Source organism: Salvelinus namaycush, chromosome 10 (assembly GCF_016432855.1).
Source record: "Salvelinus namaycush isolate Seneca chromosome 10, SaNama_1.0, whole genome shotgun sequence".
In the NCBI taxonomy this organism is placed as follows: domain Eukaryota; kingdom Metazoa; phylum Chordata; class Actinopteri; order Salmoniformes; family Salmonidae; genus Salvelinus; species Salvelinus namaycush.
Window position 1 is genome coordinate 29,190,935 of NC_052316.1, and position 15,886 is coordinate 29,206,820.

Consider the following 15,886-nt stretch of genomic DNA (forward strand, 5'->3'; position numbering starts at 1 on the left):
ATAACTTATAAGAGCAGGCTTGATGTTTCGGTAATCCTAGCCCTCTTTGTAATCCACAATCTCTTCATGTTGCATGGTATAACAATATAAGAAGCATTGAGGTGCTATCTGCCCATCTACACAGTGTGTGGGTTGTCATCTCCGGGCTAGCATTGTGTGTACTCTCTGGGTATATATTTGGACATATGACTAGTGGCCTGCATGGTTCATGGAATGGTAGTGGTGTTGCTTGGCCAGCCAGTATAAAGAGATGTCAGCTATTTCTTAACATTATAAAGTAATGTTGTCTGGTCTGGCTTTTAATAGTATTTACACTCCTTATAAACAATGGGTTGGTTTGCTCATGAAAGGTATATTATAAAGATCTACTAAAATGTCTGACTGATATTCTTGATCTTTTCCAATGACACAGCTTTGGGTAGATGTCAACACATATGACATGCTACTGTGTGAGAAGTGAATACATGTAAAAGAGAAGAGAGAAACCAAATGAGATGTTTATCAGGTTCACCGATGCCCCCAAGCAGCAATCACAACCCTTCTGTGATTCTAGGAACTGTGACCGTAATAAGGAGTGTGTACATGTTAGGACTTGACACTGTTTGTGTTGGCTGTATCTCCCAGAGTGCATCTGCTTCCTTTCTGTTTCCCCTCGCTACTCTGACATTTTCATTCGCTCGCCGGCGAACGATGCACTCCTCCGGGGTCCGACTGACGCACTTTGTTCTGAAGAAGAAAAACACCCTCACTCGCCGTCTGGGAAAAAGACAAGTCAAGAGTAAAAACGTTAGCTAACTCAGCCTCAAAAAGCTGCGTGTTTTGTTGTTGGAAAATTTCCTAGTGGGTGTTAATTTTCAATGAGCTTTATCATGCTCAAGGTTTTAAATGGTTATTATTTTTTTTTTTATTCCTTTTGTATATGTATGTATCTGTGTAAAAAATATCCCTTATGTCATCACACAAAGACACATAATTACTTATAATGAAACACTTGGTGTTTATAAGATACAAATATGCTTGTGTAATCCTTGAGTATGCCTTCTCTTGGGTACTATGTCGAGAGATGTTTTCAGTTAATGATAAACTTGTGATCACAAAAAGGGAAAAAAATCCTCCGATATTGGATAATAAAAACAGAGTGACAATAGATAGTCAGATGTTTTCTCTTTTATGACAATGAAAAGACAGTTCTCTCCTAGATACTCCTGGACCCCAGTGCTCTCTTGGTCACAACTCCCATTCATTCCAGTGGGGTAGTCATGAATAACTTAATCAACACAAATACTACTAAATACTGGTAGATACTGTATTTACAAAGAAAAATAAATACATTTTCAGGAATTTAATGTATTGATGCCTTTTATGTGGGTGACTACAAATAATACATGCACAGACTGTATGAGTCAGATATTAACTTAGCACCACATAAGTCCTTACTGATGTTTTCATCAAGTGTTTTCACTAAAGGCATGACATCTTGGGCAATAGCAGTAGATTGGCCAATATATGCTACTGGATACCCTTATCAATGCCACTTTAGAAACATGTTTTTTGTGTTGGTATTGTTAATAAACTTTAAATTACTATATGATGTCAAGTGATTACAAAGTATGTGATCTAACATTTTGGCACTTTAGCTTCAAGTGAAAATAAATGGGAAAATCAGTTAATTAAAATGACCACAATTGTCAACTCCTGACCTGCAGTGTTGCAGAAAGTCAAATTATGCTGTATTGGGCAACAATAAGGACTTATTAAGGTATTGCGTATTTGTGTAATAGTACTTCAATGATATGGCTATGACAGCTGCACTTCTTAAATACATAAAAACATAGAAGAGCATTATAGAAACTGCTACATGGGACTGAGAGACCCTTTGCATAACCAAAGACCTCCACCCTCAAAACCATATACTTCTCTGACTATAAAAGGTGTGAAGGCTAGTTATTATAGTGAATGGTTAGTGACAAACAGAAATGCTGAAAGCTGTATTGAAATACCGGATAATATTAGTTAGTCAATAATGGAGTGCATATCTTTCTCTTTGGTTAGGTTAGTAAAGTCCCTAAACGTTAAAATGTTGTTGTATTGCGTGTGTCCTTTCCTCATCTCCTTTGCTTCATGACCATCTGTAGGTGAAATGAATGGCTGAAATGACCTAAGATGGAATTAATTTATGCCTACTTAGTTCAAATGGGTAAAAAATAATTATCTGGAGAAAATACTGAGTTCTTTTCTTTTCTGAGATCCACCTCTACTTGGTTTTCCCATTTTAGCAACTTACAACGCAGTGGCCCGTGAACCACTGAACAAACTGCCTACCACTGATCCCAAGGATGGCCTGAGAGCACATTGGAGCCAACTCACAGCTCCTCAAGACACTTGTTCTCTATGTCTGTTGTTTTTAAACTGTTTATCACTTGGCTGTGTGAACGCTAGTGTGGCCAAGTCCGTCACCCGTTCTCCCCCATTTAGAACACTTGATGGGTACTGGATGTGTCACTAAGAGTCTCAAGGCAGAGGTCAGATTGTTCTCTCCAGAAACTCTGAAAGCCACTTCAGTTTTTTTCTGGGAAAGCTATGATGTACAAATATGGTGTGTCTATCTGTCTGTCTAGGATCTTCCTTTTTATTTAGACTATGGGACAAAATGATTGCGAGAGATTTTGTCTGCAATATTTATGACCTTTGGTAAATCTTCCCAAGAGATTGTGATGTTCCAATGTATTTGTTTAAATCACTGTTTAATTGATTGGTGGTTTGTTTGTCTCTCATTTAACAAATACTGTCATAATGTATGTTCCACACTCTTTACTTTTTGAATTGACATGTGACATTTTGATTGGCTGCAGGTAGATAAGACAAATATAGAAGTCATTTGAAATATAGATTTAAGTTGGTCTAGAATGAGATCAATCTTTATGATGGCCCTTAGTTATCAAACCTGCAGTCTCGCTTGTGTCAATTGCATCAAATTATTTAAAAAGGCCTAATTCCATCCACTTCAAATGACATCCAATTGGTTTGGAATTGACCCTTATTCTGCGATCATCTCCTTATTTGACCAGCTCCTGGTACTGCTCAGATCTCAGGAAGCGGCCAAAGGAGTCCTTCTCCATCAGAGCATAAATTCTCTTTTGGGCAAGGTCAAAGGTCACAGGGGAAAGATCAACCAGGTTCCTCAGGGTCACATCCTTGGTGTAATGATCAATGTTCACCTGGAGGGAGGAAGAGAGAGCGAGAAAGAGACACAGAAAGGCAGGCAAAGGTAAGTCTGGGCTTCCACAACAAATACAACCACAGATTTGATGGCCACATTTTCTGTCACCTCTCTGGGTCCCTCGGTCTGGATGAAGTCCTCATAGATCTTCCTGGCCTTCACAGCCATCTTCATGGGAGACTTGGTCTTCTTGAAGTCCTCGCAGGCCACCCAGAACTCAATGTTCTCCTCACTGAATTCAGAGCGCAGGAAGCTACGAAACATGGCCAGGCCACCTTGGAGATGAAGAGAAAGATGGAGAAAGAGAGAGAGAACAAGTAGTCCCATATTTTCCTGCCACACAGAGAGCATTGCACCAATCCTCTAACATCTCCCATGAGACCTGAATTCCAGAGACAAACTGCCACTGTGCCTCTGTTTTAAACTGTTAGATGATGTGATAGGACTAGCTCCGATAGCTTATGTGGTTGGTACAGTAGCACAGTGTTCACAACAGCAGAGTTTGGGTTGGATTCTTACATGGCCCGCTAATCCTCAATATGTGTTGCTTGTGAGTCATTTTGTATAAAAGTGTCTGCTGAATTGAGAACATTATACTGGGCCTGACTATATATAAATAAATAATCAGCATCCTGATCCAGCCACTTCACTTTATTTATTTCCATCAAATGTGATTGTTTGATGTTTAGTTCTTGGAGCTCCTCATCTGTGTCAAATGTTCTTTAGTGTACACTTTAAAATAAAGGTTATTTGTTGCTTGTGGGTCCCAGGCAGAATTCCCACATTGAATGTGAGAAGAAACTGTGCATGTATCATTGCCACACAGGAAGCACTTCATGTCTAAATTAAAATGTACAGGAAGTGCATGGCGGCCATAAACATTTTCAAGAGAAGTTTTGGAGAACAAACAAATTATTTTTTTAAACTCAAACTGCAAAACAAACATTAGGAAATTATTTGTTTTGTTAACCACACCCTCCAATGTCACAAACTAAAATTGATGCAATTTAGCAAACGAAGGAACACTCAGGTGTTGGTTCAAAGTTCCAACGTTCATTTCGATTTTGGCGCCAGAGGTGCAACGGGGAAACTGAGGAACCAATAAGTGGAAACCTGTTTGAGAAAGCAATTTAGCTAGCGGATGTGAGGAAATCAATTATTTGACACATTTCACATGACTTGGTGGTTACGTTTTTCTCTAACTCTAGCTAGTTAGATAACTAAGCTAACCTAAATGCTAGCTAGCTAGCTAAAATTTTCTGATATCCCTAGAGGGCTAGAGTTTGAAGTGTTGCTAGCTAGCTAGGTTGCCTGAATGAAAGGTAGTAGCTTAGTCTTGAGTCAAATGAGGAGGTAGCTAGCTACCTAGATATTTCACAGCCTCCCAGCATTCCTGTTGTTAGTTGCCTTTTGCCAGAGTACCTGTTTTGTAAAAGTTATGTGTGTGCGCGGGTGCCTTCATGGCCTTCCAGCAGGACGCAAATATTATGAATGAGTGTGAATTGTGAAATACATTTTTATGAACGAGTTCTGATTATGATTGTTTGCTTAACACTAATATGTGATTAAGGATTTTGAACTAGGCCTATGCCTTTTGCATTTAACACCAGTTACAGTATGTGGCTTAATTGTCATTTCGAAAGTGGTATGTCCCAGGGAGGGGCAGAGAGAATTTCAATTCCTGGTTTTGGCTTCTTTGGCAGAGTGATCTTGGTAGTTGTAAGGGGAGGCTTATGTAAGCCTGGTATACCCCAACCTGAGTCTTTATGGAATAGACAGCTTGCCTGTAAGGCATTTCTTTTCATTTCATTTCAGTAAATGTAAATTGTATTATTTTGTAAATATTTCAGATTGTGGGTCTAGACCACAATCATCACCTGAACGTAAAAGCATAGCTTCTGCAACAGAACTTGCCTGCCTCCTGCAAGATTTCTGCCCCTACGACTAAAAGTTCCCTATTTTACAATATTACTTTAATTACAGGATTTGGTTTTTCCATTTATATTTTGAGGTTGGACTTGGTGTCACCTCGCCAGTCAGTATGTGTTATACCTGTGCTGGTTGCCATCTCGTTAGTAGGGAGGTGTTTCACCTGTGTTGGCCCAGGTGCTATTTAGGGATGGCTGGCCGAGTGCTCCAGTTGAGCGTGAGAGATGTTGGGGAGAGCTGCACTTTATGTCAGCTGTGATGCGATTTCGAGCTCACCTTATTTAAGTTCGAAAGAAGCCAGAGTTTTGGTGTTTCCCATGTTTGTTTTGCTCCATATTGTTTTCACTCTCTGTCCTAAGTTGTTGTGGGTTTTTCTTTCAGTTGGTCTTTCTGGAGGCAATCCAAGTGGGCATCCATGGGGGGTGTCTTTCAGAACCCCTTACTAGTGGCTTTGCCAACCTTCAGTGGGCACCACATGGGTGTCTTTCAGAACCCCTTTTGAATCCCTTTCTCTTTGTCAATAATTTATTTTGTTAGGTCCTGTAACGGCAGTCTAAGTCGTCCTCCTCCTCAGACGAGGAGAGGCGAGAAGGATCAGAGGACCAATACGCAGCGTGGTAATTTTCCATAATGAATTTAATCAACACAAAACAATACACTATACAAAATAACAAAAGAACATACCGTCACAGTCCTAGCTGGTGCAGAACACAAACACAGAGACAGGAAATAACCACCCACAATCCCCAACACAAAACAAGCCACCTATATATGATTCTCAATCAGGGACAACGATTGACAGCTGTCTCTGATTGAGAACCATATCAGGCTGAACATAGAAACAGACGAACTAGACACACAACATAGAATTCCCACCCAGCTCACGTCCTGACCAACACTAAACAAGCAAAACACATAAGAACTCTGGTCAGGACGTTACAGTACCCCCCCCCTGAGGTGCGGACTCCGAACGCACCCCTAAAACTCAAGGGGAGGGTCTGGGTGGGCATCTGTCCGCGGTGGCGGCTCCGGCGGTGGACGAGGACACCACTCCACCACTGTCTTTGTCCCCCTCCTTAGTGTCCTTTGAGTGGCGACCCTCGCCCACGACCTTGGCCTAAGAATCCTCCCCAAGGCCCCCACATGATTTAGGAGGTAGCTCAGGACAGAGAGGTAGCTCAGGACAGAGAGGTAGCTCAGGACAGAGAGGTAGCTCAGGACAGAGGGGCAACTCCGGACAGAGAGGCAGCTCAGGACGAATGGCAGCTCCGGACTGAATGGCAGCTCCGGACTGAATGGCAGCTCCGGACTGAATGGCAGCTCCGGACTGAGTGGCAGCTCATGACTGAGTGGCAGCTCATGACTGAGTGGCAGCTCATGACTGAGTGGCAGCTCATGACTGGAGGGCAGCTCATGACTGGAGGGCAGCTCATGACTGGAGGGCAGCTCATGACTGTAGGGCAGCTCATGACTGGAGGGCAGCTCATGACTGGAGGGCAGCTCATGACTGGAGGGCAGCTCATGACTGTAGGGCAGCTCATGACTGTAGGGCAGCTCATGACTGTAGGGCAGCTCATGACTGGAAGGCAGCTCATGACTGGAAGGCAGCTCATGACTGGAGGGCAGCTCATGACTGGCTGGCGGCTCTGACAGCTCCTGACTGGCTGGCGGCTCTGGCAGCTCCTGACTGGCTGGCGGCTCTGGCAGCTCCTGACTGGCTGGCGGCTCTGGCAGCTCCTGACTGGCTGGCGGCTCTGGCAGCTCCTGACTGGCTGGCGGCTCTGGCAGCTCCTGACAGACGGATGGCTCAGATAGCGCTGGGCAGACGGATGGCTCAGACGGCGCTGGGCAGACGGATGGCTCAGATGGCGCTGGGCAGACAGATGGCTCAGACGGCGCTGGGCAGACGGATGGCTCAGATGGTGCTGGGCAGGCAGGCAGCTCAGACGGCGCTGGGCAGGCAGGCAGTGCAGGCAGCTCAGACGGCGCTGGGCAGACGAGCAGTGCAGGCGGCGTTGAGCAGACGAGCAGTGCAGGCAGTTCAGACGGCGCTGGGCAGGCAGGCAGCTCAGACGGCGCTGGACAGACGAGCAGTGCAGGCGGCGTTGAGCAGACGAGCAGTGCAGGCAGTTCAGACGGCGCTGGGCAGGCAGGCAGCTCAGACGGCGCTGGACAGACGAGCAGTGCAGGCGGCGTTGAGCAGACGAGCAGTGCAGGCGGCGTTGAGCAGACGAGCAGTGCAGGCAGTTCAGACGGCGCTGGGCAGGCAGGCAGCTCAGACGGCGCTGGACAGACGAGCAGTGCAGGCGGCGTTGGGCAGACGGCCGACTCTGACCTGCTGAGGCGCACAGTAGGCCTGGTGCGTGGTGCCGGAACTGGTGGTACCGGACTGGAGACACGCACCTCAAGGCTAGTGCGGGGAGCAGGAACAGGGCACACTGGACTCTCGATGCGCACCATAGGCCTGGTGCGTGGTACCGGCACTGGTGGTACCGGGCTGAGGGCACGCACCTCAGGGCGAGTGCGGGGAGAAGGAACAGTGCGTACAGGGCTCTGGAGACGCACAGGAGGCTTGGTGCGTGGTGCCGGAACTGGAGGTACTGGGCTGGAGACACGCACCACAGGGAGAGTGCGTGGAGGAGGAACAGGGCTCTGGAGACGCACTGGAAGCCTGGTGCGTGGTGTAGGCACTGGTGGTACTGCGCTGGAGCGGGAAGGTAGCGCCGGATATACCGGACCGTGCAGGCGTACTGGCTCCCTTGAGCACTGAGCCTGCCCAACCTTACCTGGTTGCATGCTCCCCGTAGCCCGTCCAGTGCGGGGAGGTGGAATAACCCGCACTGGGCTGTGTTGGCGAACCGGGGACACCATGCGTAAGGCTGGTGCCATGTACACCGGCCCGAGGAGACGTACTGGAGGCCAGATATGTAGAGCCGGCTTCATGGCACTTGGCTCAATGCTCACTCTAGCCCGCCCAGTGCGGGGAGGTGGAATAACCCGCACCGGGCTATGCACCCGTACAGGAGACACCGTGCGCTCTTCCGCATAACACGGTGTCTGCCCGTACTCCCGCTCTCCACGGTAAGCATGGGAAGTGGGCGCAGGTTTCCTACCTACCTTCGCCACACTACCCTTTAGCCCCCCCCCAATAAATTTTTGGGGTTTCTTCACGGGCTTCCAGCCACGCTTCCGTGCTGCCTCCTCATACCACCGCTCCTGGGCTTTAGCTGCCTCCATCTCTTCCCGAGAGCGGCGATATTCTCCAACCTTAGCCCAGGGTCCTCCGTTCAATATTTGCTCCCATGACCATTCCTCCTGGTACCGCTGCTGCTGTCGCTGCTGCCCGTTCTCACGCTGCTTGATCCGGGTTTGGTGGGTGGTTCTGTAACGGCAGTCTAAGTCGTCCTCCTCCTCAGACGAGGAGAGGCGAGAAGGATCAGAGGACCAATACGCAGCGTGGTAATTTTCCATAATGAATTTAATCAACACAAAACAATACACTATACAAAATAACAAAAGAACATACCGTCACAGTCCTAGCTGGTGCAGAACACAAACACAGAGACAGGAAATAACCACCCACAATCCCCAACACAAAACAAGCCACCTATATATGATTCTCAATCAGGGACAACAATTGACAGCTGTCTCTGATTGAGAACCATATCAGGCTGAACATAGAAACAGACGAACTAGACACACAACATAGAATTCCCACCCAGCTCACGTCCTGACCAACACTAAACAAGCAAAACACATAAGAACTCTGGTCAGGACGTTACAGGTCCCTTTGTTGTGAGTGACATTTTGAGTTTGTCTTGGTGGAACGTAACACTTTAGAGTAAATTGGTTGAGAATAAATATAGAACAACACCTATTTAAACCCCATGAGGGAAACTCAGGGGGAATCGATATTAACTGTAATGTTAATGTCAAAAGTTCTTCATTAGATAATCAGAGCACAGCAGTTTCCAGTTCCGGGTAATTAATCACTTTAATTTTGAGCTGAGCTCTATCTGGGGATGTTACAATAACAGCCCTAACCTCTCATAGCTTCATAGCTACTCTACAAGCTATGAGTTTTGCTGGAGAGGAGACTGATGGGGCTGCTCAGAGGATTTGCACCACTGGGTTAATCTGATGGTTGTGTGTGTGTGTGTGTGTGTGTGTGTGTGTGTGTGTGTGTGTGTGTGTGTGTGTGTGTGTGTGTGTGTGTGTGTGTGTGTGTGTGTGTGTGTGTGTGTGTGTGTGTGTGTGTGTGTGTGTGTGTGTGCTACTACCATACACTAAGATCAAAGCATGTGGTACCATTACAACCCACTAAATCATGTACTTATGTTCGTAAGCACTGTACATATCTGATCCCAGATTAATATATAATTTACACATGTACAGTGCATTCGGAAAGTATTCAGACCCTTTGACTTTTTCCACATTTTGTTACATTACAGCCTTACTCTAAAATTGATTAAATAAATGTTTTTCCTCATCAATCTACACACAATACCCCATAATGACAAAGTGAAAACAGGTTTTTAGAAGTTTTACAAATTTAATATAAAAAAAAAATATATATATACAGTATATATCTTATATACATAAGCATTCAGATCCTTTGCTATGAGACTCAAAATTGAGCTCAGGTGCATCCTGTTTCCATTGATCATCCTTGAGATGTTTCTACAACTTAATTGGAGTCCACCTGTGGTAAATGCAATTGATTGGACATAATTTGGAAAGGCACACACCGGTCTATATAAGGTCCCACAGTCGACAGTGCATGTCAGAGCAAAAACCAAGCCATGAGGTCGAAGGAAGTGACCGTAGAGCTCCGAGCCTGGATTGTGTCAAGGCACAGTGGCCTCCGTAAATTTGTAAATGGAAGAAGTTTGGAACCACCAAGCCTCTTCCTAGAGCTGGCCGCCCGGCCAAACTGAGCAATCGGGGAGAAGGGCCTTGGTCAGGGAGGTGACTAAGAACCCGATGGTCACTCTGACAGAGCTCCAGAGGTCCTCTGTGGAGATGGGAGAAACTTCCAGAACGTCAACCATCTCTGCAGCACTCCACCAATCAGGCCTTTATGGTAGAGTGGCCAAACGGAAGCCACTCCTCAGTAAAAGGCACATGACATCCCTCTTGGAGTTTGCCAAAGGGCACCTAAAGGACTCTCAGACCATGTCAAACAAGATTGTCTGGTCTGATGAAACCAATATTGAATTCTTTGGCCTGAATGCCAAGCATCACTTCTGGAGGATACCTGGCACCATCCCTATGGTGAAGCATGGTGGTGGCAACATCATGCTGTGGAGATATTTTTGAGTGGCAGGGACTGGGAGACTTTTCAGGATCGAGGGAAAGATGGAAGTACAGAGAGATCCTTGATGAAAACAGGAGCTCAGACTGGGGTGAAGGTTCACCTTACAACAGGACAACTAACCCTAAGACACTGCCAAGACAACGCAGGAGTGACCTGAATGTCCTTGAGTGGCCCAGCCAGAGCCCGGATTTGAACCCAATCGAGACCTGAAATTAGCTGTACAGCGACGCTTCCCATCCAACCTGACAAGGCTTGAGAGGAGCTGCAGAGAAGAATGGGAGAAACTCCCCAAACACTGCTTGTAGCGTTATAACCAAGACGACCCAAGGCTGTAATTGCTGCCAAAGGTGCTTCAACAAAGTACTGAGTAAAGGGTCTATTTTTTTATACATTTTCCAAAAATTCTAAAAACCTGTTTTTGCAATGCCATTATGGGGTATTGTGTGTAGATTGATGAGAATATTTTTTCTTAATCAATTTTAAAATAAGTCTGTAACGTAACGAAATGTGGAAAAAGTCAATGGGTCAGAATACTTACAGAATGCACTGTATGTTATGAGTAAGGAGAGATTCCTGGCATACGCACGCACGCACGCACGCACGCACGCACGCACGCACGCACGCACGCACGCACGCACACGCACACACACACACACACACACACACACACACAGCCTGGAGGAATGCACCACACTGGAATATTTAGACCAGGCCTTTGAGGAAGGCATATTTTCCAGCAGTTTAATTTTAGACACAGGTTTCATTTATTACACAATATAGATGTTATGCCCACAGATGGATTATGAAATGTTACTTCTCTGGATCTGGATAACGAGAGTGAATACCATCAGAGTTACTGTAATCAATACCATCAGAGTTACTGTAATCCTATACTAGTCTGTCTGCTCTGTATTTGGCATGACTCGTAAAGTTTCATATGATGGGGTGAAGAAACATATAGTTTTACACAAGACCTCATGGCTTTTCGTAAGGACTTATTTGTTGTGTGTGTGTGTGTTTGTGTGTGGGTGGGTGTGCTTGCGTGCACATGCCTGTAGATCTGGGCATACTCACAGCTGTTGGTCAGCACATGGTCCAGGGACTCACGCCACTGAGAAGCCTCCTCAGGAATGGGCCTGTACAACACACAAACACAATATTACACAATACAACACCCACATATTCTAGTCAATCACCGTAAACTTGATTTAACATGAGACAAGCAAATGAGCACGGTCAGTCCTTACTAACCAAAGAAGGAGAAGAACTTATCTTCTGGAAGGCCAAAACAAAACTAGCCTTTGGTTGGAATATATTTCCTGCCTATTCATCTTCACCAAGTCAGCCCATTATCAGAAGGCCATGTTAACAGCTGGATTCAGAGAATCCCACCCGGAGTGTTTTATCCCCAGGGTCAGAAATTTGTCACTCACAGCCTCTTCATACTGCTCCCTGTAAGGTCATTGAGGTTCTCGATTGCCCTCCCCCTAACACACACACACACACACACACACACACACACACACACACACACACACACACACACACACACACACACACACACACACACACACACACACACACACACACACACACACACACACACACACACACACACACACACACTAGTGAGAGAGAGAGCCCTTCAGCATCTCATCTTTATTGATGGCTGTTCTACTGAGCTAGTGGGGGAAATAGCTTGCAAACATCCATTATGTAAGAGGTTACACAATTAAGTGAAAGACAAAGCCGCAGTATGCAATGCATTTAGGGTCAATTTGGAGATGATTTAATATGTAAACATTACTGTGACACTTCACAGGATGTTCTCTCCCCCTCATTCTCTCTCTCCTGCATTCTCTTTCTCCTCTTCCTTCAACACTCACTTTCTATAATCATACATACAACTGATTATTTCCCTGTAGAAGGTAGTGCATGATAAACTGTAGAGACTGAACACATATAGTACAGTATATGCATTTTTGTGATAAACAACCATTATCTTGGTCTTGTCAGTTTCAGTGCCTGGGATGGAGATGTCTCAACCTTTGAACTCTCCATCTGATACAGTACATGCAATGGTCTCTGTCCATGCACGGCTATCAATTATGAGGCTAACGTGCATACTGACATTCCACAGGCACGGAGATAAGCTCTCCCTCTCTTTCTAAGTCAGATCTGGAGATGAAAGCCAAGCAGTGGAAGCAATTTACAATTGTCTATTTGACACTGTTTGAAGTAGAGTAAGGCCTAAACGTTTCACTCCTTTGAGGAGCACTTGAAGTAAAATTATCACTTGAAAATTGACTGAATCTGAGTCAGGGATGTAACTGACAGACCATGTAGCGATAAGGTGTGTTCACGCACTCACGCGAGAGAGAATGCGTTCCTGTTAATCTTTGTGTGTGCGAGGACTGTCTGTGCTACTCACTTCTGAAGCTTCTCTGGCTTCTTCTCTGGTTTCTCTGGGTATGGGATTATCAGGTCAATGCCATTCTCAGGCTTCTGGAGGAGAACCCCCAACTTAGACTTAATCTCTTTAGCCCTAAGAAAGGAAAGTCATGAGGAAATAAGGCCATTTAGGAGGTTGCTGTAATGTTTTAAATGGCACACATTCATGAGTTAGATCAGTATAACAACACTAGTAATGACTTTGGCTAATGCAGATTGTATTCAGAAAAAACAAGTGAGACATAGATAGCTATAACTAGTCAATCAAGTTCAATATAATACAAGTTGAACAGCAATCAGCAACAGTGCAAAATACGTACCCAACCTCAAAAAGGAGGGACTAATCATTAACTAGGCCTACACATTCATTTATTTGGATCTTAAATTTACCCTTTCAGACCCAGGATTATACAAACACATCCTCAGATGAATCAGACCCATTAGTAGAGGTCCTGTGATGTAGCCTTTGTTTTCAATGGCACAGTGTCAGGAGTTAGATTACACTATAATGTAATCATAACATGTAAAAGGGCTAAAAGGTTATGTCATTTTTATAATATGACTTTCATTTTAATCTTCAATCAGCTTATTCTGTTAACTATTAATCATAATAATCAAAATACCCACTTCTAAGCCATCTCAAACTTAAAGAGAGGTCCACAATATTTTTTGGACACAATAACACACTAACAATTTTACTTGCTATTTGCAAAAAGGTAATAATCAAAATATTTTTTTTTACAAAGAGAACATTTGAGTGAGTAAACCAAAAATACTTTGAATAGAATACCCACCTTTATCATTATCTACTGCTCCCATTACTCAGGTTAGAAAAACAGCAGAGACAACTAAACAAAACAAAGTCTGATCAATAATTCATGACGTGGTGAGCCTCACGTAGTTGATTCCTCTTTGTTACTTTCATCGATCCATGTAGTCAGCGATCAATAGATGGGCTCAACTAAAACCACAGCCACACATGCAGACACACGTGCAGCCTCTTGTTAGCAAGACAGACCTTGTTGTTCCTGACCGGGGATGACACCCAACTACATCTACACTCTTAGAAAAAAGGGTTCCAAAAGGGTTCTTTGGCTGTCCCCATAGGATGAACCCTTTTTAGTTCCAGATAGAACCCTTTTTGGTTCCAAGGAGAACTCTTTTGGGTTCCACGTAGAACCCTCTGGTGAAAGGGTTCTACCTGGAACCAAAAAGGGTTCTTCAAAGGGCTCTCCTATGAGGACTGCCAAAGAATCCTTTTAGGTTCTAGATAGCACCATTTTTCTAAGAGTATAGATTCCAGGTAGGGTTGCAAAATTCCAGGGACTTTAAATCAATTTCCTGGTTTTCCAGAAATCCTGGTTGGAGGATTCCAGATATCCTGCTTATTCCCTCCTATCTCCGGGATCTTTCAACTGCAATTTCTGGAAAACCCAGGAATTTATTGAAAGTTCCAGGAATTTTCAACCCTAACTACGACTGACCACACATTTCCATGGGTTTCTACAGAATATTCATTCTAACCAGAGCTGTAATTAAGAGATTGCCCAGGAGTTCAGGGCATTGACATTTTAAATCAGGATAGCCCACATGAAGAAGAAAATAATTTGTTACGATTTTTAGACGTGTTAGTAGCATTGGTCTAGGCAACTTTCTTTTAGGACATCTCCAAGTAACGATGTGTAATTAAAAAAGAAATCACCCATGAAAAGGATAATATACTGTATCTTAAATTTAGGGTTTTTGATCAACTGGTAACTGTTCTAATTGTTTGACTGATGAGCGGCTTTCAGGGAATGCCTATTTGAAAAACAGCCCTGCATTATCGCCATAAGTTATTTATGAACTTCCTACTATTTCATAAAAATACTTCTCCAGATAATAGTCTGATTCAGGAAATCCATAACTCAATATAGAAGTAAACATCATATGCATGAATACTATATTAATCAACCCATTTAACAGGAACAGGGCTGTGCAGTATATCATACTGATTCCGCTTTCCCTTTTGGCTGCTTATGCTGTTTTATAAATTCATGACCAGAGGATGACAAAGAGCAGATAGTGAACCTCTGTTATGCTTTTCAGCTTGGCTAAATGTTCCTGTCTTGCATGTGGACGCAATTGACCTGCAGCTGAGTTGGTGCTGCAAATGGGAATACAGTCAGCAAAATGCTAGGTATTAAGATCATGAAACAATACCTTTATCTCTGCAACTGGAAACGTGTAACTTTTTGGACAGTTGAAAATGTTTGATCAAGTATTTAAATAAACTTTAAACTTTCCACTTGTCTTAAAATGAAGAGCAAACGATATTCACAATAATCTAGATTACCATACAGAATCTTTCAATAATTTAAACCATACTAAAAACATCTCAGCATTTTTACAAAATGAAAAAAAAAACTATAAATACAGAAATCAGATTTTGAATATAGATCAAACATTTTCTGACTAAGAAATCAACTCAGAAATGTTTTGAATGTAATTTCTCTGGGCTTATTTCAGGCAAAAATAGGAGAAATTACCCTTTCAGAGAAACAGAAGAGCATACTGCTTTTGGTATCTCACCTTATCCGACATGTTTGGGGCAACGCAGCTAATCCTTTACACATTTTATAAAGTTTTCCTTTTTGATGTTTTGTTGAGTGAGTCCACCACCGTAAGATTCAGAGTCCCTTTTCTTTTTGACTTTGTCCTTCAGCACTCTTGGGGAGTTTATATACAGAGCCTATTGGCTTTGGGACAAGAGCATTAGCCAATGAAACGGATGTCTACGACTGCAGGCAGAGGAGTCAGGGTCGACTGCATGAGAAGTGGTCTGCTAGAACTGGTATGGCTGGAAGTAGAGGTTAATCCCTAACCACAGATCTGGGATCAGATGCTTACATTTACAAAGAAAAAAAAGTTGCACTGAACTCAACCACTGATCAGGTGGTGAAAGAGAAATTTGTTAAGTAATTTATTAG

At 43.9% G+C, this 15,886-nt stretch overlaps 1 protein-coding gene across 1 annotated transcript; it reads right to left on the reverse strand.

Moving 5' to 3' along the window:
• Positions 1-1,285: 1,285 nt before the first annotated feature.
• On the reverse strand, positions 1,286-15,618 carry LOC120054942 (regulator of G-protein signaling 5-like). Its single transcript, XM_039002708.1, has 5 exons — positions 15,489-15,618; positions 12,898-13,011; positions 11,541-11,602; positions 3,329-3,495; positions 1,286-3,218 (listed from the first exon to the last, which is right to left on the reverse strand). Exons 1-5 carry the CDS (start codon positions 15,530-15,532, stop codon positions 3,057-3,059), a joined length of 549 nt encoding a protein of 182 aa, XP_038858636.1. The 5' UTR covers positions 15,533-15,618; the 3' UTR covers positions 1,286-3,056.
• Between the last annotated feature and the right edge of the window lie 268 nt (positions 15,619-15,886).